At 44.0% G+C, this 23,564-nt stretch overlaps 1 protein-coding gene across 1 annotated transcript in view; it reads left to right on the forward strand.

Moving 5' to 3' along the window:
• The first annotated feature begins 6,775 nt into the window (after positions 1-6,775).
• BLTP3A (bridge-like lipid transfer protein family member 3A) overlaps positions 6,776-23,564 on the forward strand; it is an 83,696-nt gene continuing 66,907 nt past the window's right edge. The window contains exon 1 of the mRNA XM_003808533.6: positions 6,776-8,447. Coding sequence (XP_003808581.4) covers positions 8,404-8,447 — 44 coding nt within the window. The 5' untranslated portion in view covers positions 6,776-8,403. The remainder of the gene's footprint in view (positions 8,448-23,564) is intronic.

The following is a 23,564-nucleotide window of genomic DNA, read 5'->3' on the forward strand; positions in this document are numbered from 1 at the left end:
CCCACCTTGGCCTCCTGAAGTGCTGGGATTACAGGCGTGAGCCACCGTGCCCAGCCTGCACTTCATTTTTCTATCAGGAAAATTAAGACAACTCACAGAATGGGAGAAAATTTTTGCAAATAATGTATCGTGTAAGGGACTTGTATCTACAATATATAAAGAAGTATAACTCAACAAATAAAAAGACAATTAAAAAATCGATGAGATCCGTAGAGACATTTTTTCCAAAGAAGATTTACAAATGGCCAAAAACCCATGAAAAGATATTCAACATTAGCCATCTAGGAAATGCACACAAATCCTTAGCCAAATATTGGCAATCAGAATTCAGTAATATATCAACATTATATACCATGACCAAAAGAGGTCTGTTTCGGGGATGCAGGCTGATTCAGTATTTGAAAATCATTAGGCTGGGCGTGGTGGCTCACGCCTGTAATCCCAACACTTTGAGAGGCTGAGGTGGGCAGATCACCTGAGGTCAGGAGTTTGAGACCAGCCTGATCAACATGGAGAAACCACATCTCTACTAAAAATACAAAATTAGCTGGGCGTGGTGGCACATGCCTATAATCCCAGCTACTAGGGGGGCTGAGGCAGGAGAATCACCTGAACCCAGAAGGTGGAGGTTGCGGTGAGCGGAGATCGTGCCATTGTACTCCAGCCTGGGCAACAAGAGTGAAACTCTGTCTCAAAAAAAAATTACTGCCGGGCGCGGTGGCTAACGCCTGTAATCCCAGCACTTTAGGACGCTGAGGCGGGTGGATCACCTGAGGTCAGGAATTCAAGACCAGCCTGACCAACATGGAGCAACCCCGTCTCTACTAAAAATACAAAATTTCCATCCTGGCCAACATGGTGAAACCCCATCTCTACTAAAAATTAAAAAATTAGCTGGGCGTGGTGGCATATGCCTGTAATCCCAGCTACTTCGGAGGTTGAGGCAGGAGAATCGCTTGAACCTGGGAGGCGGAGGTTGCGGTGAGCTGAGATCGTGCTATTGCACTCCAGCCTGGGCAACAAGAGTGAAACTCTGCCTCAAGAAAAAAAATAATAATAATATTAAATTTAATCCACCATGTTAACAGGCTAAATAAGAAAAATTCTTGATCATAGCATTTCATGCAGACAAAGCATTTGACAAAATTCAACACTTGATAAAAGTAGAGAAAAATAGAGAACTTCCTCAACTTGTTAAAGAGCATCCACAAAAATCTACAGCTGATCTATGTGTTGGCGAAAACTGAATGCTTTGCCCCTAAGTTTGGGAATAAGACAAAAATGTCCACTCTTAGCACTCTTTTTAACAAAGTACTTGAAGTTTTAGCTACCAGAAAAAATTAAAAGACATGCAGATCAGAAAGGAAGAAACAAAATTGTCCCAATTGCATATGACATAATTGTGTACATAAAAAATTCCAAGAAGGTAACTCACACCTGTAATCCCAGCACTTTGGGAGGCCGAGGTGGGAGGATCACTTGAGCCCCAGATGTCGAAGTCACAGTGAGCCTTGAAAGCACCACTATACTCCAGTCTGGGTGATGACAGAGCAAGACTCCATCTCATTAAAAAAGAAAAAATTAAGGAATCTACAAAACGACCTCATACTACAAAATACTACTTCAACCTATAAAAAGAGCTAATGAGTGAGTTCAGCAAAGTTTCAAGGTACAAGATAAACATCCAAAAATAATGGTTTTTCTGTATACTAGCAATGAGCACGTGGACACATACATTAAAAATAACATAACTGCTCAAAAGAAAAAACAGACGTAAATCTAATAAAACTAGTATAGGCTGGGTATGCTAAAAAGTACATAGTGCTGATGAAAGAAATCACAGAAGATCAAAATAAAAATATTAGAAGACTGAATATAATAAATATGTTTATACACCCTAATTTGATATACACTTTTAACCCCATTCCTGTTAAAATTCCAGCAAGATGTTTGTAGATATAGACAGGATTATTCTAAAATTTAAATGGTTGGGCCGGGCATAGTAGCTCACGCCTGTAATTCCAGCACTTTGGGAGGCTGAGATGGGCAGATCGCTTGAGGCCAGCCTGGCCAACATGTCTCTACTGAAAATACAAAAATACGAAAATACTGAAAATACAAAAATTAGCCAGGCATGATGGCAGGCACCTGTAATCCCAGCTACTCAAGAGGTCGAGGCATGAGAATCACTTGAACTCAGGAGGTGGAGGTTGCAATGAGCTGAGATCGTGCCACTGCACTCCAGCCTGGGTGACTCTGTCTCAAAAAAATAAAAATAAAAATAAAAAATTTAAATGGGAAGATAAAGAAACTAGAATAGCAAAAAACAATTTTGAGAAAGAATAGGCCGGGTGTGGTGGCCCATGCCTGTAATTCCAACACTTTGGAACACCTGGAGATTACACCACTGCACTCCAGCCTGGGCAACATACTGAGACCCCATCTCTACAAAAATAAAAATTAGCTGGGTATGGTGGCATGCACTTGTGGTCCCAGTTACTGGGGAGGCTGAGGCAGGAGGATCATTTAAGCCCAGGAGGTTGAGGCTGTAGCTATGATCACACCACTGTACTCGGTGACAGGGCAAGATCCTGTCTCTTAAAAAAGGAATAAAGTGGGAGGATTCTACCTGATTTCAAGACTTATTACATAGCTACACTTATCAAGACTGTGTGGTATTGGGAGAAGGACATAGATCAATGAAACTAAATAGAGATCCTAGAAATAGATCCACATAAATATGCCCAACTGGGCCAGGGGCAGTGGCTCACACCTGTAATCCCAGCACTTGGGAGGCCAAGGCAGGTGGATCACTTGAGGCGAGGATTTCAAGACCAGCCTGGGCAACATGGCAAAACCCCATCTTTACTAAAAATATGAAAGTTAGCTGGGCATGGTGGCGGGTGCCTGTAATCCGAGCTACTCGGGAGGCTGAGCCAGGAGAATTGCTTGAACCCGGGAGGCGGAGGTTGCCATGAGCCGAGATTGCACCACTGCACTTCAGTCTGGGCAACAGAGTGAGACTCTGTATGAAATATATATATATATAGCTGGGTGGAGTGGCACGGGCCTGTAGTCCCAGCTACCTGGGAGGCTAAGGTAAGAAGACTGCTTGAGCCCAAGATCGCGCCATTGCCAATACACCTGGCCACAAAACACCTATTAAGAGGGAAAAAGACAAAGGCCGGGTTTGGTGGCTCATGCCTGTAATCCCAGCAATTTGGGAGGCCAAGGCAGGCGGATCACCTGAGGTCGGGAGTTCGAGACCAGCCTGACCAACATGGAGAAACCACGTCTCTACGAAAAATACAAAATTAGCCGGGCGTGGTGGCACATGCCTGTTATCCCAGCTACTTGGGAGGCTGAGGCAGGAGAATTGCTTGAACCTGGGAGGCGGAGGTTGCAGTGAGCCGAGATGGCGCCATTGCACTCCAGCCTGGGCAACAAGAGTGAAACTCCATCTCAAAAATAAAAAAATAAAAATAAAAAAAGAGGAAAAAAGACAACCTACAGCCTGTGAGAAAATATTTGCAAGGCCCAGCGTGGTGACTCAACGCCTGTAATCCCAGCCACTCAGGAGGCTGAGGTGGGTGGATCACTTGAGCCCAGGAATTTGAGACCAGCCTGGGCAACATGGTGAAACCTTGTCTTTACAAAAAATACAAAAATTAGCGTGTGTGATGGCACATGCCTGTAGTACCAGCTACTCAGTGGGGTGGGGAGGGGGTTGAGGTGGGAGAATTGGTTGAACCTTGGAGGTGGAGGCTGCAGTGAACGTGATTGCGCCACTGCACTCCAACCTGGATGACAGAGTGAGACCCTGTCTCAGAAAAAAAAAAAAAAAAAAGAAGAAGAAAGAAAGAAAGATTTGCAAATGACATACCAAACAAGAGACTAATATTTCAAATATATAAATAACTCTCAAAACTCAAGGGTGAAAAATGAAAATCCAATTAGAATGTGGGTAAAAGACATGAAGAGGGATTTCACTGAAGCAGATATACAGATGGCAAATCATGTGAAAAGGTATTCAATGTCATTGGCCATTAGGGAAATACAAATCAAAACTACAATGAGGTATCACTACATACCTATCAAATGGCTAAAATAAATATAGTGACAACACAAATTATGGTGAAGATACAGAGAAACTGGATCACTTACACACTGCTGGTGGGAATGTGAAATGATAATAGTCATTCTGAATACCAGTTTGGCAGTTTTTAGATATGCTAAACACTCAACTACCATACAACCCAGCTATTGCACTCCTGGGCACTTATCCCAGCAAAATGAAAACTAATGCTCACACAAACACCTGTACACAAATATTTATAGCAGGCTTATTCATAATAATAGAAAACTGGAAACAGCCCAGATGTCCTTCAGCAGGTGAATGGTTAAGCAAACTGTGGTATATCTATATCATGGAATACTACTCATCAGGAAAAAGGAACAAACTATTCATACACATAACTACCTGGATGAATCTCCAGAGAATTATGCTGATGGAAAAAGTACCCTCAGGCCGGGCACGTGGTGGCTCACACCTGTAATCTCAGCTCTTTGGGAGGCCAAAGTGGGAGTATCGCTTGAGCCCAGGAGTTCAATGCCAGCCTGGGCAACATAGCAAGATCCTGTCTCTACCAAAAATAAAACAATTAGCCAGGCATGGTGGCATGTGCCTGTAGTCCCAGCCACTCAGGAGGCTGAGGTGGGAGGATCACTTGAGACCAGGAGTTGGAGGCTACAGTGAGCTATGGAGGCTACAGTGAGCTATGATTGCACCACTGCACTCCATCCCAGGCAACAACAGAGCGAGACCCCATCTCTAAAAATAATAATAAAAATTAAAAATAAATAATAAGAAAAAGTACAGTCCCCAAAGGTTACATACTGTATGGTTCCATTTATATAACATTCTTGAAATTACAAAATTATAGAAATGGAGAACACATTAGTGGTTGCTGGGGTTAAGGAGGTGGTGGGTACTGCAGGAAGATTGGGGTGATTATAAAAGGGCAACAGTGGCTGGGCGTGGTGGCTCACGCCTGTAATCCCAGCACTTTGGGAGGCTGAGGCAGGCAGATCACCTGAGGTCAGGAGTTTGAGACCAGCCTGGCCAACATGGTGAAACCCCGTCTCTTCTAAAATACAAAAATTAGCCTGGCGTGGTGGCATGCGCCTGTGATCCCAGCTACTCTGGAGGCTAAGGCAGGAGAATTGCTTGAACTTGGGAGGCAGAGGTTGCAGTGAGCCAAGTTCACGCCATTGCACTCCAGCCTGGGCGACAGAGTGAGACTCCATCTACAGAAAAAAAAGGGCAACACTGATGGACATGTTCTGTATATTATCTATTGATGTCAATATCTTGGTTGTAATATTGCAATATAGTTTTGCAAGATGTTATTATTGGGGAGAACTAGGTAAAGGATATAAGGATTTATTTGTATTATTTCTCTTTCTCTCTCTCTCTCTCTTTTTTTTTTTTTTTGAGATAGAGTCCTGCTCTGTTACCCAGGCAGGGGCATGATCACTCACTGCAGCCTTCGCCTCCTGGGTTCAAACAATTCTCCTGTGTCAGCCTCCCAAGTAGCTGGGATTACAGGCACCCACCAACACGCCCAGCTAATTTTTGTATTTTTAGTAGAGATGGGGTTTCACCATGTTGGCCAGGCTGGTCTTGAACTCCTGACCTCAAGTGATCCCCCCGCCTTGGCCTCCCAAAGTGCTAGGATTACAGGCATGAGCCACCACGGCTGGCCTATTTGTATTATTTCTTACAACTGAATGTTAATCTATAATCATCTCAATATAAAATGTTTAATTTGAAAAAAATGCATGGATTGGCTTCAGATCCCTTTTGTCTTTTATTTAATTAAATTAGTTAATTAATTTATTTATTTTTGAGATGGAGTTTCTCTCTTGTTGCCCACGCTGGAGTGCAATGGTGCCATCTCGGCTCACCGCAACCTCCGCCTCCCAGGTTCCAGCAGTTCTCCTGCCTCAGCCTCCCGAGTAGCTAGGATTACAGGCATGCACCACCACACCCAGCTAATTAGTATTTTTAGTAGAGACGGGGTTTCTCCATGTTGAGGCTGGTCTCGAACTCCTGACCTCAGGTGATCCGCCCGCCTCGACCTCCCAAAGTGCTGGGATTACAGGCGTGAGCCACAGCGCCTGGCCTCCTTTTGTCTTTATATGTCTCAGATTCTTAGAATTACAAGGAAGGATAAACACATTAATAGTGTTGGTGAGAATATTAACTCTCCTATTTCCTGGTCCCTAAAGAGGCCATATTTTTGTAAAGAATGAATTTTTGCATTCAACAAAAATAACTCATTCACCAGGCGTGATGACGCATTCAGTGAGGATGCTGAGTCTCTGAGCATGAGGTAGGTTTTGCCTTACATAGCTGATTTAGATGTCCAATCTTCTTTGCTGGGGTGCTCCAACAAAGGAAGCCTGAAATGCAAAAATTGCTGTGAGGCCCCTGTGGCTGAGGACCGAATTGGGAAAAAGCAATAATAGCCGATAACATTGGCAAGAAACCTCCTCTTCCATAGGCCCTATTGGTCCCTGTTATATATTCTGGTGAGAGGTGGGCAGAGGGACAATTAATGATATTCAGTCCTACTGGAGGGGAGTGGGTAGTAAAGCACCCGGGCCGAGGATGATTTGCTTCCCTTTTATATAATATTTTGGGGACTTCTGGGAAAAATTGAACTTACTATGACTAAGGGATAGGCATAGGAATGCATGGTGTGTTATTTTTGAGACAGTCTTGCTCAGTCGACCAGGTTGGGGTGCAGTGGGGTGATCTCAGCTCACTGCAACCTCTGCCTCCCAGGCTCAAGGGATCCTCCCACCTCAGCCTCCCGAGTAGCTGGGATTACAGGCGCGTGCCACCACGCCCGGCTAATTTCTGTCTTTTTTGTAGAGATGAGATTTCGTCATGTTACCCAGGCTGATCTTGAACTCCTGGGCCCAAGCGATCCGTCTGTCTCGGCCTCTCAAAGTGCTGGGATTACAGGGGAGAGCCACCGCGGCTGGCCTTATTATTCATTTTTAAAATTTAACATTCATATGGTTTACCGTGCTTAGACTGTCTCTGGAATTAGGGAGTAATTGTTTTGAGGGAAACAATTGTTTTGGAGCACCCTGAATGACTGACGGGGGAGACAGGGAGACATGGTTGAATGTCTTTGGTTTTATATTAAAGAATGACTACATTTAACATGCAATATTAGCTGGGGGCCAGACTTCCTATAAGGCTGTCTCAAGAGGTTTTTGTTTTTCTTTTTTTTCCAAGTTTTTGCTTGAAGGCTTAAGTCCGGAGAACTGTCACCTTTCCATCTTTGCCATTGGGTCTACGGGTGTCGCCGGCATGCGGGTTACACTTTTAAGCATATGGATGAAATAGAGTGGATCTAACACTTGACTGGGAGTCAGAATACTTGGGTTCTAGTCCTGGGTGGCCCTAACTAAGTAGGTGACCTTGGGAAAGCTCTTATTTCCCAGGGCTTCCGTTTCCGTATTTGCACAGTGAAGAAGCTGATCTCTAAAGTCCTAGGTCATTTTAACAATTGACCGTCTCAGTTTCTTCTGACCCCACATTTGGGAGGGAGTGCTTCTGCAGTGAGCCGCTCAGGTCTTGAGTAAATACATTTTGCCCATCGGTTCAGGAGCCGAGGCTAAGGGAGGCACCAAGAGGGTGACGGGCGCCCCCTTCCCAGCTCTCCAGCACAAAGCCCTTCGCAGGTGACCGCAGCGGTTGGTTCGCGTGTCCCATCTATGGGTCTGTGAGGTCCTTGATACTACTTTTCAGTCCCCAGCCCGATTCCTGGAGTACAGCTGGTACTCAACAAATACTGAGTGAATGTGTGAGGGACATAAATGAGAGGCGGACGCTGGCATCCGGGAGCTGCGCAATGATCTAACGAATTTCTGCAAAGATTACAACTACCCCGCCTTTCTCCTAGGTTTCAAGGCGACTGCCGGGTGCGAAAGGAACCGCACACCCCTCAGAGGCGAAAGAAGCGTTTCAGACCCGAGAGGCGGACGGGAGCGCGGAGGGAGGAGGCTCGAGCCAGCCAGCCCCGGCGCTGCGCGCGCCGCCGCCCCTCACCGCGCGCGCCTCTGGCCGCCGCAAGCAAGGCCGGCGGGTGGCGCGCGATCTTCGCGTCGCTCTGGGCCGGCGGCCGCGGCGCCGCGCTGGTGGGTGGGATCGTGGCGGAGCGCCAGGCGCCCAAACAGGGGCGAGAAAGCGCCATGGCGGCGGCGGCGGCGGCGGCTGTGTCCGGTGCTCACGCCGCGGCGAGGTGAGGGGGCCGCCTCTTCTCCACAACTGAGGAGGCCACAGCTGCCGGCCCACCCGCCTTCCACGCGGGCCGCGGCTCCGGCATGGCCGGGATCATTAAGAAGCAGATCCTGAAACACCTGTCCCGGTGAGAGCGCCAGCGCCGGCCCCCGGCGGTCCTGGGCCCTTCCTAACCCTCTCCGACCTCCTCCCTGACGCCGCGCTCCGGGCCCAGTCTCCCTCTCTCCAGCCCGGAGCCCGGACTCCGTGGCAGCCCCTGCCTAACTCGAGCCCGGACAGCTTCTCCCCGCGCCCGCCGGCGCCCACCGTTGTCGCCGCTCTGTGCTTCCCCCGCGCTGGGCCCTCCTGTCCTGGCGCCGGTGCCGCTAGTCTCTCCCCACCCTAACAACCCCCTGGACTTTTTCTCTCCCCTCAAGGCCCTTCTGGCCTGCTGTCCCCACCTCCCACACCTCCAAGCAGGTCACCCCGTGCTCCCTTGACCGTCTTTCCGAGGCCCCCACGAAGCCCACTCTTGCCTGCCCGAACCAGCTGTCTTCTCTCTGCTTTCTCTGGCCTTTGGGCCCCTGCCCCTTCCTTTGGGCCTCTGACCGCCCTCCTTTCCCAGATCCTATGCCCCTGCCCGTTCTAAATAACCCTGCCACCAGTCCTGCTAAGCCATTTCCCCTTAGATTTCCAACGCTGAGGCTGGTTTTCTCTTTCCCAGGGGCTCCCACCTCCTCCTCTTCTGTCTGACCCTGTTGCATCACCCTTGGAAAAGCCCATCACCCAGGGCCGTTCCTCTGGACTTCTTTCTCCCTCTTTTGCTTTTCTTTTCATTACACAGCCTAATTGGAGAAAGGTCATGAGAGTTGGGGATAAAGTTTCCGCAACCTTCCCTTTAAGATGTGGAGGTTTTTTTGACAGCCTGTGAAAAGAACCAACAACGTCCGCTTCTGCTTTGCAGCCTTTTATTAAGCAATGTTATGTCGCTGAGTAATTTGGCATGAGGAGGCTGGCCGGCAAAACAGTTTTCAGGTGTAGCCGAGTGACTGCTGAACCCCGTGTTGCGATTGCAGGTTGTCACAACCAGTGGCCACAAAAATTGGGAGCTAGGTTTCACTTAGTTTTCACTCCTTATTCCATGCTGGAGTTGGTGATGGTTAATACCTTAACCAGCCTTTGTATCTCAAGTGGAGAGTGACCCAGGGCTTGGCTGCACAGTGGTCAGTGGTTTTCAGGAGGTAGGGGTGAGGGGAGATGTCGGTCAACATGGGACACCCAGGCTTGCACTGATGTTTCTTTCTGGGTCTTCTCATTGCTTTGGTAAGCGGTGTGTGAGACACTTTTCCTGCCACTGCATCCCCTTTTCCTGGCTGACACTTTGATCTGAGACTTTAATTAGTAATTAGACCCAGATCCATCTTTTGGTTAATCACCACGTAGTAAAAGAAAAAGCACATTGGAGGCTGGTGCTGGAAAGTGCCTTTGGACCTTTTACTCAGATTAACGTAATATATTCTTTTTCAGGTGATAGTAATCTAGATGTTCCATGAGTCTGGTTTTGTGTAAAGATATAATAGTATTTGGGGCATGACCAAAGATTGCAGAATGGAACAGATAACTTAACCAGAGGAGAATTGTATAATTTGAAAGGACATAGAATTTTAGGGCTTAGAGATGATCTCACCTATCATAGCATTGTTGTTTAAGAGCCTGGGTTCTTTCTGATTTACTTTCTCTAAAATGGGGATAAGAACAGTATCTACTTCAAGGGTACAAAAAAAAAAAAAAAAAAAAAAAGAATGAATAAGACCTACTGTTTGTCCAGCCCAGCCAACATGGTGAAACCCTGTCTCTACTAAAATACAGAAATTAGCCTGGCATGGTGGTACACGTCTGTAATCCCAGCTACCTGGGAGGCTGAGGCAGGAGGATCGCTTCAGCTCGGGAGGCGGAGGTTGCAGTGAGCCAAGATTTTGCCACAGCACTCCAGCCTAGGTGACAGAACGAGACTGTCTCAAAAAAAAAAAAAAAGTATATTTTAAGATAAAGTATGTAATTGAATTGTTTGTAACTCAAAGGATAAATGCTTGAGAGGATGGATACTCCATTCTGCATGATGTGTTGATTTCACATTGCGTGCCTATATCAAAACAGCTCATGTACCCCATAAATATATACACTACTGTGTACCCACAAAAATTAAAAATTAAAAAAAGGTTATTGTGTCACATGAATTAATATATGTAAGGACTTAGCACAGTGCCTAACATATACTATGTGCTCAATAAAACATGAGGTATGGTTATTTTTTGGATCACAATTTGTGGGACAATTTGACATAAGCTATAGACCTTATCTCCGGAAAAATTCATATACGCAAACAGGTAATTTTTATATAAGATTAAGAGGAAGGAGCAGTTATAAACCCCTGAAGCACATGCCTGAATCCCTCAAGGCATCTTGGAACTAGGTGAATAATCCCTGATCTAGTTTCGTACCTCATTTTATAGCTGAGGAAACTAAAGCCTGGAGAAGATAAGTGCCTTGCCTAAGTTGCATAGGAAGGTAAGGTAATGGAACAGAACCTAATTCTGGTACACTTTTCTCTGTAATACACAGATATTCTGTGCACTCCTATGAACGTAGAGTTTTTTTTTTTTTTTTTTTTGAGACGGAGTCTCACTCTGTCACCAGGCTGGAGTGCAGTGGCGCGATCTCGGCTCACTGCAACCTCCAACTACTGGGTTCAAGAGATTCCCCTGCCTTAGCCTCCTGAGTAGCTGGGACTACAGGCATGCGCCACCATGCCCAGCTAATTTTTTTTTTGTATTTTAGTAGAGATGGGGTTTCACCATGTTGGCGAGGATGGTCTCGATCTCCTGACCTCGTGATCCACCTGCCTCGGCCTCCCAAAGTGCTGGGATTACAGGCGTGAGCCACCGCGCCTAGCCTTGTTTTTGTTTTTTAGAGACGGAATCTTGCTTTGTGCCTAGGCTGGAGTGCAGTGGCGCGATCATGGCACTCTACAGCCTTGACCTCCCAGGCTCAAGTGATCCTCCTGCCTCAGCCTCCTGAGTAGCTGAGACCATGCACCACCACGCCCCTGGCTAATTTAAAAATTTCTTTGTAGAGATTAAGTCTTGCTATGTTGCCCATGCTGGTCTTGAACTCCTGGCTTCACGGAATCCTGCCTCAGCCTCCCAAAGTGCCGGGGTTACAGGGGTGAGCCACTGCGCCCAGCCTGAACATACAGTTTTTTTTTTTTTTTTTGTTTTTTTTGAGACTGAGTCTCACTCTGTCGCCCAAGCTGGGGTGCAGTGGCACGATCTCGGCTCACTGCAACCTCTGCCTCCCGGGTTCAAGCGATTCTCCTGTCTTGCCCTCCCGAGTAGCTGGGACTACAGGCGTGTGCCACCACACCCGGCTGATTTTTTTATTTTATTTTTAGTAGAGACAGGGTTTCACCATGTTAGCCAGGATGGTCTCGATCTCCTGACCTTGTGATCCGCCTGCCTCAGCCTCCCAAAGTGCTGGGATTACAGGCGTGAGCCACCGTGCCTGGCCTGAACATATAATTTTTAAAGAAAAATTTTAGCAGTATATGCTTACACATTCCTTGGCAAACACAGTGCCTTTTTTATTAATAGATGAAGTAGGAATAAGTATCACAGACATTGGGGAAATTTTCTGATTTTCTCAGCGTTGGGCAGGGGACTGAGGAAGAGGTCACATTATAGTTGCAATTTCAGGACTCCAGGAAGAGGTGGTAAATTATGAGTCTTGTTGGGGGAAAGGCCAAACTCCTGGGGCTTTTGTGTTTGTTTAGCTTGGAAAAGCTGCCTAATCACATGTGACATTTGTGTCTCTGTGTAGTCTTTACCACATACAGGCTAGCCTGCCTGGGGAGGAACTATGACTCTGTGGCTTCCCAAACCTGATGGGGAAAGAGAGAGAAGGGAAGGCATACCAAGTTAAATAAAGATATACTGTATTAAATAAATACTGTAGGTGTTTGATAATTACTTGTTGCTGATGATGCCATTTGACCTACAGGAGAATGGCCCACAGCAGAGAGGATACACCAGTGAGTCATATTATGCTTATTTGGACATGAAGTTTTTCAGATGATAAAGTATCTTGTTGGAATGCACCCTCCTTAGTAGTAGAGTATTTTGGTAAACGAGATTTGAAGAGAATGGTATTCAATATGATTTTCTTAAATGCCTACCCTAGGCCAGGCACTAATCTGGGCACTGGAGATGCAGCGAGGAAGAAATATAAATGCCTTTTAAAGGGTTTAACTCTTGGTTTTCATGACTGCTGCTCAATGCAAATAGCTTTAATGCCTAGTATTCATTTAAATAGACCTTGGAAGAAACCTTTTCTTAGAAACACAAAGCAATGATTTAAAAAATATTCAAAATTGATTTTTCACTAAATTAGGTTTTTCTTGTTTTACGTGACCTAAGCTAATGACCTTTCGTTATACAAATAAGAAGAAATATGATCAATTGTAAAGAAAGGCAAGCGTCTATCGTTAATGGAAGGAGCATGGGCTCTGGAGCCAAACATGCCAGATTCACCTTCCAGCCCTGCCACTAATCAGCAGGGCAGCCTTTTGCAGTGGTGCAATCTCGGTTCATTGCAACCTCTGCCCCCCCGAGTTCAAGTGATTTTCCTGCCTCATCCTCCCGAGTAGCTGGGACTGCAGGTGCACGCCACCACGCCCGGCTAATTTTTGTATCTTTAGTAGAGATGGGGTTTCATCATGTTGGCCAGGATCGTCTTGATATCTTGACCTGGTGATCCGCCTGCCTTGGCCTCCCAAAGTGCTGGGATTACAGGCGTGAGCCACTGCGCCCGGCCCTGAGCCTTAGTTTTCTTATCTGTAAAAGATAAGGAGGAAGAATAATACATACCTAGTAGTTTTTTTTTTGGCGCGTTGGGGATAAAGTTTTTATTATAGTGCCTGACATATAAATAGATGTTTAATAAAGAGTCGCTATATAACGTAGCCAAAGAAGTTAGGTCCACTGTGATGGCATGGATGACAGAAACCCGGCCAGCTCTTTTAAAACCCATCAGGAGCCTTAATTATTTATTTTAAATGACCGCAGGAAATGTGAACCTCAGCGATAGAGACCTGGCTGATAGACATGATAGATATTTTGAAAACATGTTAGATGAAATTCAGAGGCATAGAAGATTTCAGCATTTCTTTTGGAGAATAAGAGAGCCTGATTGCAAATTTAGCCCTCTTAGTTCATGATGACTGCCTCCACTCATCATCCTGATGAACACTGAGGAGCAGCAAAGATCTTAGAGATCATCGGGGCCAGCCTCCGGTTGATAGTAGGAGTTCCAGGCTCAGAGAGGCTGTTACTTTTCCAAGGTCACTTAGGTGGAAGCTTGTCAGACTAGTCACAACTTCCAGTCATGTTCTTTTTACACTAGACTTTAGATATTATCACATTCTTTTCCAAAATAATTATTTCATGCATTTTCTAGTAATAGTTAAATCCTATGTTTCTGTTTCCCTTTCTCATTTTCTTGTGTTGCTTCAGAATAAAGCACTTTTATTTACTTAGCAAGTATTTAATAATAGCCCACTGTGCTAATAAGAACTTTACAAATCTTAAGACAATTTAGTCCCCATAATAACCCTATGAGGTACATATTAGGCATATTTTATAGATGAAGAAAGGAAGCACAGAAAAGTTAAATAACTTACCCAAAGTTGTAACTAGTAAGTGATAGAGATTCAAATGCAGGCATTCCAATTCCAGAGCTGTGCTCTTCAACCACTCTGCTGCTATAATGCCTCCCATCTATTGAGTGTTTCAAACTGAACATGATCATGTCACTAGCAGCCACCTGAAGAAACAATATTACTAGCATCTGAGAAGCTTCCCACCCTGCCCTGTGTCTCCTTCCAGTCATTATCTCCACCAAAGGGTAACCAATGTCCAGATTTCTAGCAGCATAGATTCAATTTTGTATTTTATATAAATTGAATTATATTTATACATTTATGTCTGGCTTCTTTAGTGCAAGATTTGTGAGATTAATCCATATTTTGCATCAAGTTGTAGATTCTTTTTCATTGCTGTATAGCATTTCATTATGTGATAATACCTCAGTTTACTTGTACATTTTACTGTTGATGGACTTCTGGATACCAGTTTAGGGCCGTTATGAACAGCGCTACTAGAAACATTCTAGTACATGTCCTTTAAACAAATGTACGCATTTCTGTTGGGAATATATATAGGGTAGAATTTTTAGATTGTAGAATATGTATATGTTTAGCTTTAATGGATACACTAAACCATTTTCCAAAGTGGCTATACCAATTTACATTTCCACCAGAAGTGTGTGAGGGATCTGATTATTTTATATCCTTGCCAGTGCTTTGCATTGTAGCCATTCTGGTGAATGTATTTTTAATTTTCTTTCTTTCTTTCTTTTTTTTTTTTTACTTTGTCTGTGGTAAACAAGATAGGTATTTTATTTTTGCTGTCAGTTCAGTTTTTAGATTCTGAGGTATTTAAAATTTTAGTCACAAGCATATATCAGAACCTTGAAAGCATAAGATCTTTTTTGGAGTAATGTTCAAATTACAAAGTACAATGAAAATAATTAGGGTTATTTCTGACCATTAACCTGTAACATTTCTTACTTGGAATGGATGTAATGCTCAGCGCTCTGTCAAAATGACAATCATGTACATTAAGAGAAAGGAGGGGCTATTCTCCAGGCATTTGGGTTTTTGTAAATATTTGATCTTTAGGCTGCCCTGGATTTTATTTGTTTGTTTTTTTGGAGACAGGGTCTCGCTCTGTCGCCCAGGCTGGAGTGCAGTGCCATGATCTTGCCTCACAGCAACCCCCACCTCCTGGGCTCCTGTGATCCTCCTGCCTCAGCCTCCTGAGTAGCTGAGACTATAGGTGCCCGCCACCAGGCCTGGCTAATTTTTGTATTTTTAGTAGAGACAGGGTTTCACCATGTTGGCCGGGCTGGTCTTGAACTCCAGACCTCAAGTGATCCGCCCACCTCAGCCTCCCAACGTGCTGGAATTACAGGCGTGAGCCACCATACCTGGCCTAGGCTACCCTAGATATTAATGAAATAGTTTCATACTTGCTTTGTAATCTTGCCCCATTGGCATAGCATTTTATCTTTATTAAACAAATGAAAATTTAAATAGCCAGGCATGGTGGTTCACGCCTGTAGTCCCAGCTACTTGGGAGGCTGAAGCAGGAGGATCACTTGAGCCTGGGAGGCTGAGGCTGCAGTGAGCTAAGATCATGCCACTGCACTCCAGCCTGGGTGACAGAGTGAGACCCTGTCTGGAAAAAAAAAAAAAGTATTTAAAAGCAATAAAATTTTCAAAGCAGTACTGTAGTATGTATTTGACATTCAACAGCATAATATATGGTTCACAGTAATGAAAATTAACTGCTTCGAAAAATTGAGAAGCATGTCAATGTAGCAGAAAGAACCAGGCTTTGGATTCCAAAAAGTGGCTGTGAATTTTGACTCTGCTACTTCTAAGCTAGACATTCAGCAAGTTTTTTAGCTTCTCCAAGTTTCAATTTCTTCATCTGTAAAATGGGCATAATAACGCATAATGCTTTGAGGATTAGAAATAATGTATAAATCTCCTTGGTCCTGAAAAAGTATTCCATAAACAATAACCATTACAATTTATCTTTACTTATTAGAGTAGCTCAAGAGAGACGACTGTTAGTTTTTGGAGATAGTACTTTTTTTTTTTTTCATTATCTTCAAGGTTATGCCAGACTTTTCCAGATGTCTAATTCTTTAGACATTTAGATATTTGGAAATCACATTTCTTAGTCTTTCAGTACAGAGAGGTTGAGATTAATGCTTTTGCATTGATGCTTGAGGAGAAAAGCAAAGTTGTTCCTATTTATCTTTTTTTTTTTCATATCAAGGCATACCTCAAGGAGGAAACTTTGACCTCAGCATAGCTGAAATAGCTGAAATGTGTATCTTGGGTTAGGCCTTTAGAGGATTTACTTATACAGCGTCTAAGAAGATAACATATACTTTATTAGGGTGAAAAATTAGAGGTCATTTAGGTACCCTTACTTAATACAGAACCTTGTTGAATAATCTGGGTATGGCATTAATCACTGAAAAGAAAGCTCAGTTCTCTATACCCACTGTAGTGTGTCCTCCAAAACAGCAGGGATTGTGTGTCTTGGTTGCTTTGAAATCGGAGAGTTTGAGGATGCGTTGAGTGGGTGAATTGGGAGAAGATGTATGTAGTGAGAATGCATGGTTGGAATTCAGAACTCAGAGAACCTTAGACTTGGGGAGTAATGGGGGTTATAGGGAGGGGAGGACAAGGAAATCCAGTTCATCCCGTATCTTTAAGGGGCCTTTTAACTTTGTGTGGTGATGGCAAGTATTTGCTACTGGTTGTGAACACAGATACCAGTGCTGAATACAGATAAATACTGGAAAAGAACATTTCCCAGTATCTATAACCAGTAGAATCAATCAGTATCTATAGTAAAGCAGAAAACTAAAGTGTAAAATAATAATATATCTTAGTAAAAGGGTATGTAGTTGGTATCTGTTTGTCACAAAAATAAGATATATATATATATAGTGGTGTGATCTCGGCTCACTGCCACCTCCACCTCCCAGGTGCAAGCGATTTTCATGCCTCAGCCTCCTAAGTAGCTGGGTTTACAGGCACATGCCACCGTGCCTGGCTAATTTTTTGTATTTTTAGTAGAGATGGGGTTTCACCATGTTGGCCAGGCTGGTCTCAAACTCCTGGCCTCAAGTAATCCACCTACCTGAGCCTCCCAAAGTGTTGGGATTACAGGCGTGAGATTACAGCCACCGCATCTGGCTAGGCCTAGATATATTATAAAATATTTGTTGAATTGACTGTTGTTTCATTTGCCTACACAGCAATCTTTTTACATGTATGCTTGGTCTTTAGAGTGCTTTGGTTGTATGTAGCTTGGATTCCAGCCTATCATTTTAAAAAATTGTGGAGGACATTGATGGCAATCAATGTATTTAAGTCAGACTTAATAGAAGCACTGTGTTACTGTGTTCCCAACAGTTATTTCTAAGTTTGAAATTTGGAGTGTGTAGTCCAGTAGAAATAGTGACGTAATGTTGAATAGTTCCCTACGTTAGCCTGCAAAAGCCACATAAACTTACTATATTAAGTTCTGGGTCTTGGTTGTTAGGGAACTATATTTGAAGGAGCTGGGGAGAGGGGGGAAAAAGTATTTTTCTTCCTATTCCTTGGAGTAAGTTCCTTTAGATCATTGTATCTCACCAAGGACTGTTTTTGGTTGTCACAGTGACTGAGGGGCATGACTAGCGTTTGGTGAATGGGGGGCCATGTCCTGCAGTACATGGAATAATCTCACATAAAGAAGCATTGTTCCTTGTCCTTTTTGACTTTTGAATGTCGTTAGATGTTTATGTAGCTGAATCCACTGTATAGATTAAATGAGCTTAGACTCTAACTCTATTTTACATAAAAGCACAAAATATTGCACAGCTTTATTTTATTTATTTATTTATTTATTTTTTGAGACGGAGTCTTGCTCTGTCTCCCAGGCTGGAGTGCAGTGGCGCCATCTCCGCTCACTGCAAGCTCTGGCTCACTGCAAGCTCCGCCTCCCGGTTCACGCCATTCTCCTGCCTCAGTCTCCGGAGTAGCTGGGACTACAGGCGCCCGCCGCCACACCTGGCTAGTTTTTTGTATTTTTAGTAGAGACGGAGTTTCATCGTGTTAGCCAGGATGGTCTCGATCTCCTGACCTCGTGATCCACCCACCTCGGCCTCCCCAAGTGTTGGGATTACAGGCGTGAGCCACCATGCCTGGCCTGCACAGCTTTAAACTATAGTGAATATTTTAGGAAACTGCCATGAGGGAAGATCGTTTTGAACTTTACCAAGAATTTGTCACCATTTTGGAAAATGCTGTTACTCTTGGTATTGGAATCACCAATATGATAAAGTTGTATATGCCTGCATTTTTATTATTTATTATTTATTTATTTGTTTATTTTTGAGATGGAGTTTTGCTCTTGTTGCCACGGCTGGAGTGCAATGGTGCGATCGTAGCTCACTGCAACCTCTGCCTCCCGGGGTTCAAGCAATTCTCCTGCCTCAGCCTCCTGAGTAGCTGGGATTACAGGTGCCCACCACCAAGCCCGGCTAATTTTTTTTTTTTTTTGAGACGGAGTCTTGCCCTGTTGCCCAGGCTGGAGTGTAATGGTGCGATCTCGGCTCACTGAAACCTCTGCCTCCCGGGTTCAAGCGATTCTCCCGCCTCAGCCTCCCAAGTAGCTGGGATTACAGGCACCCACCACCATGCTCAGCTTATTTTTGTAGAGATGGGGTTTCACCATGTTGGCCAGGCTGGTCTTGAACTCCTGACCTCAGGTGATCCGCCTGCCTCGGCCTCCCAAAGTACTGGGATTACAGGTGTGAGCCACCCTGCCCAGCCTGTCTGCATTTTTAGTAGTCCAAATCCTGGTGATTCCACATTTGCATGCAAACATCTGACAACTCTGTCTTCTGGTGCAGTGGTGTTGGAGCACTTAACATGTTGAAATACAAATGATTTTATTGTAAATTATTTTCCTTTTATATTATACTTTGGACATTGTATTTTACTTTTTTTGAAATCATGTGCGTAAGTAAGTAGGTTATATTATATGTAAAAAAAATCACTTGAGAGGCTGGGCACAGTGGCTTACACCTATAATCCTAGCCCTTTGGGAGGCTAAGGTGGACGGATCGCTTGAGCTCAGGAGTTCCAGGCCACCCTGGGCAACATGGTGAAACCCGTCTCTACAAAAAATACAAAAATTAGCTGGGTGTGGGGCGTGGTGGCGTGTGTTTGTCGTAGTCCCAGCTACTTGGGGGGCTGAGGTGGGAGGATTGCTTGAGCCGGGAGGTCAAGGTTGCAGTGAGCTGTGATCGCGCCACTGCACTCCAGCCTGAGCAACAGAGCAAGACCCTGTATCAAAAAATAAAAAATAATGATTTTAGTAACTAAGAGAGGCATTGTAAAGTTAAAAAAAAAAAAAAAGGAATTGAGTTGAGTCTGTTAGGGTTGAAAACTGCTGACTTAGTATGAAATTTCTTTTGTATGAAATTTTGAAACAGCTAAAGTTTGCTCTTGTACACTCTTTTTCCCTACTATATGTCTCTTACTCACCTCTGGAGGTCTCTCTTCTCATGCCCCCAGTTGCTCTGATTTTGCCCTCAGTGCTTTGCTACTGTACCCCCAACCTGCTCAGGTCTGCATGCTCAGTTTCCCTTACTTTTTTTTTTTTACCAGAATCCTCAAATCTTTAGGATATAAGATTTCAGCTAAGTCAAGAGGAAAAGTAGAGAACATATTTTGGAGCAGGAATGCCACCAAATAAATAACCAGATCTAATTCAGAATATGTCCTACTAGGTCTGCTCTCCTAAGCTACCCTTACTTTCACAGCTTCTGAATCCACAGATACTCCAAAAGTTCCCAGTTTGTTTTTGTTTTTCCAAAATGATTTCTGTGGCATTGGGGACAGGACATGGGTGTGGGGAGCATGGTATGTATCAGTCATTTGAAAGTTGAAGAGTTCTAATATGTAGAAAATCCAAGTAAGGAGGGAATACTAGTTAATCCAAGCTGACTGCTTCTGGTCATCTGTCTCGGTGCTTTCCTAGGCAATGCTGAAAACTTTATTTTTCCTTCTCAGATAAACCTGTTTTTCTTTTTCTTTCTTTTTTAAATCTTTCTTTAAACTTGGATGAAAGAAGGGGCTGCAGTTGAGGAACACATTTCATTTGAGAAAGTGTCTTCACAGCGGCTGATACGAAATTAGAGGCCTGGCAGTATATAGTAGTATGTGTATCCTTTTGCTGAGCCTCAGTAAATCCCCACACTGTCTTCCTTTCAGGCAGGCTCTGGCTCTTTAGTCCTCTGAGCCCAGGTGAGCTTCCTAGCATCTTTAAGGAAGGTTTGCTGCAGTAATATTGGATACACATCTGTAGGTAGTGTCTCAGCTCTTCCTGGATGTCTGGGCTGGAGAGTTCAGGTAGTCTATCCTTTTTGTCAGCTGGACCCAGACCCTGAGCTACCTTTGGGGACTCTGTTTTTGAGACTATTTATTCATTAATTATTTAGGCAAACTTTATTGCCCATCTGCCATTGGTTGCCAAGCAGTAGGAACTCAAAGACAAATGAGACAAGGTTTCTCTTTAAGGACCTAACTGCCAGTAGGTCTGTAAGCAGAAAGCCCAGTAATGCATTAAGAAGTATCTGCAGAGCTGGGGGGTTGGAGTGGGGAGTGGCACAGATGGGAAGAAAGGTGATGCCAGGCAGAGGGAGCTGCATGAACAATGATACTGAGAAGCAGCAGGGTGCGTTTAGGAGACTGCCTATGGTTCTGTATCACTCGAATGTAGGGTTTGAGGGTGGAACACAGCTAGAAATGATATTGGAAAGACAGAAGCTAGATCATGGAGGCCTTTTGTACTATACCAAGACATCTAGATAGGGCTCAGCTTGTTCCCTGCTGCCTTCAGTTGCTACTGCCTTTGATCTGAGGCAACATCTCCAAACCTCTACACCTGTGTTGACTTTTTTAAAAGTCAGGGAGATTTTATGGTTTAGTTAAGGTTGCAGGTTCTTGAGCCAGACTGCCAGATTTTGAATCTTAGCTCTGTTGATTACTAGCTCTATGACCTGGGCAAGTTATTTGACCTTTCTATGCCTCAGTTTTCTCATATATAAAGTGGCGATAATAGTAATCTTTTACATCATGAGGTCGTTGAGATAAATAAATTAATTTAAAATGTATAGGCCGGGCACAGTGGCTCACACCTGTAATCCTAGCACTTTGGGAGGCCAAGGTGGGTGGATGGGTTGAGCTCGGAAGTTCCAGACCAGCCTGGGTAGCATAGCAAGACTCCATCTCTACAAAAAATAAAAAAATTAGCTGGGCATCGTGGCACACACCTGTAGTCCCAGCTACTTGGGAGGATCACCTTAGCCCGAGAGGTCGAGGCTTCAGTGAACCGTGACTGTGCCACTACACTTCAGCCTGGGCGACAGAGTGAGATCATGACTCAAAAAAAAAAAATAGTTAAATATAAGCTGGATGGCTGGGCGTGGTAGCTCACACCTGTAATCCTAGCACTTTGGGAGGCTGAGGCAAGCAGATCACTTGAAGTCAGGAGTTTGAGACCAGCCTGGCCAACATGGCAAAACCCCATCTGTACTAAAAATACAAACATTAGCCAGGCATGGTGGTTCACGCCTGTAATCCTAGCTACTTGGGAGGCTGAGGCAGGAGAATCACTTGAACCTGGGAGGCGGAGGTTGCAGTGAGCCTAGATAGTGCCATTGCACCCCAGGCTGGGCAACAGAAGGCGACTTGGTCTCAAAAAAAAAAAAAAAAAAAAAAGATAAGCTGGGTGTGGTGGTGCATGCCTGTATTCTCAGCTACTCAGGAGGCTGAGGCAGAAGGATTGCTTGAGCCTGCCCAGGAGTTCAAGACCAGCCTGGGTGATATAGCAAGCCCCTATCTCAAAATAAAAAAAAAAAAAAAAGTATAAAGTGCTTAGAGCAGTACCTGGAATAAAGTAAGCAATTATTAAATGTTAGCTATTATTTTAAAAATAATTTTATTCTCAGAGCAATAGCATCCTTTTCCATTTTTCCTGGATATTAATTTTATTATAAAAGCTTCTAGACTGGGCTTTTAAAAGGTATTTATTTCTCTGTCTCCTTTTTAAGCACTTTGCACACCTAATTCTCTCTAATGGGAAGAGTGTGCCTTCTACCTCAACCTCACAAAGAAATTTATTTTCATATTTACAGATGATAGTCTTAAACCTGGTTTAACAAGTCTGATTAATCAGACATATTAGAGTTGGTTTGCAATGTGTAGAAGAATGTAGATGGATTGTTGGATAGCTCATTCCACCTATTTGGCAATTATCATTTATTTGCTTTGTATTGTTATCAAGTCATTAAGCATTAATTGAGCAACCTTTTCCTAGACTTTATGTTTGACATAGACTAAATGTCCCAGTTCTTGCTCTTAAGGATCTCATAGTCCTTAGGGTTAGAGACCTTTGTTTTTATTTTAAATTCTTATTTGTATCCTCCACAGCTCTTTTGTATGGTTTGAGCCCATTAACCCTAGCCAGTTGAATGTGCTGCTCTCTTAGGTACGTGTTCGTGCAGTCATTTGCCCAGGTGAAACAACTCAGATATCTGACAGGGCTTTTCTTTCACCACCATTGGTAAAAGAGAGCTCATTTTGCACAGTCTTTGCCTCTTAACCTAAGCGTACCTGTTGGTCAAAGTTAGGGTCAGTTCTGCTCAGAAACTAACGACAGCCTTACTGTATGAATTTTCTTATCCTCAGTTTCTTCCTTGGGCAGTTTTCAAAGATATATGCTACACTTCTCTAAATAGCTGTTTGAGGCAGTAACATGGATAACCTATTCTTCCCCACCCCCGAGATGGAGTTTTGCTCTGTTACTCAGGCTGGAGTGCAGTGGCGCAATCTTAGCTCACTGCAACCTCCTTCTCCTGGATCAAGCGATTCTTCTGCCTCAGCTTTCTGAGTAGCTGGATTACAGGCTCCTGCCAGCACGCCCGGCTAATTTTTGTACTTTTAGCAGAGACAGGGTTTCACCTTGTTGGCCAGGTTGGTTTCGAACTCCTGACCTCAAGTGATCCACCTGCCTCGGCCTCCCAAAGTGCTGAGATTACAGGCATGACCCACTGCACCCAGCAGATAACCTATTCTTATCCAATAGTGAATAACAAGCAATGCCTGTTAGTGGAATAGGCCTTCCTTTTCTGAGCATTAGCAAGTACATTTTCACTTTAGGTAATCTAGAGCCTGCGTGTAGGTTTTAACACTAGGAATCTAATATTTAGAGTTTATCAATTATTGTCCTAGATGTAAGTTTGGGAATGGTCAAGAAGTGGAAGTAAAGGAAATTAAGGGAACTGTGTTAGGATGACGAGAACTGTTCCTAACAAAGTGAGACATGCCAATACATGAGTCATGAGGTATAGTATCTTCAGGACTAGTGTAGGGAAAGAATTTGGGCCCTAACCACCGTGGGAGCTGAATGGTCAAATGAAAGCGGGTAGAGGGTTGCTATCCCTGAGATAGAGTCACTGAGGAGCTCTAAGTTCTAATTCTAGAATGATTACAGGTGTGAGCCACTGCGCCTGG

Source organism: Pan paniscus, chromosome 5, assembly GCF_029289425.2.
Source record: "Pan paniscus chromosome 5, NHGRI_mPanPan1-v2.0_pri, whole genome shotgun sequence".
NCBI classification, from domain to species: Eukaryota; Metazoa; Chordata; class Mammalia; order Primates; family Hominidae; genus Pan; species Pan paniscus.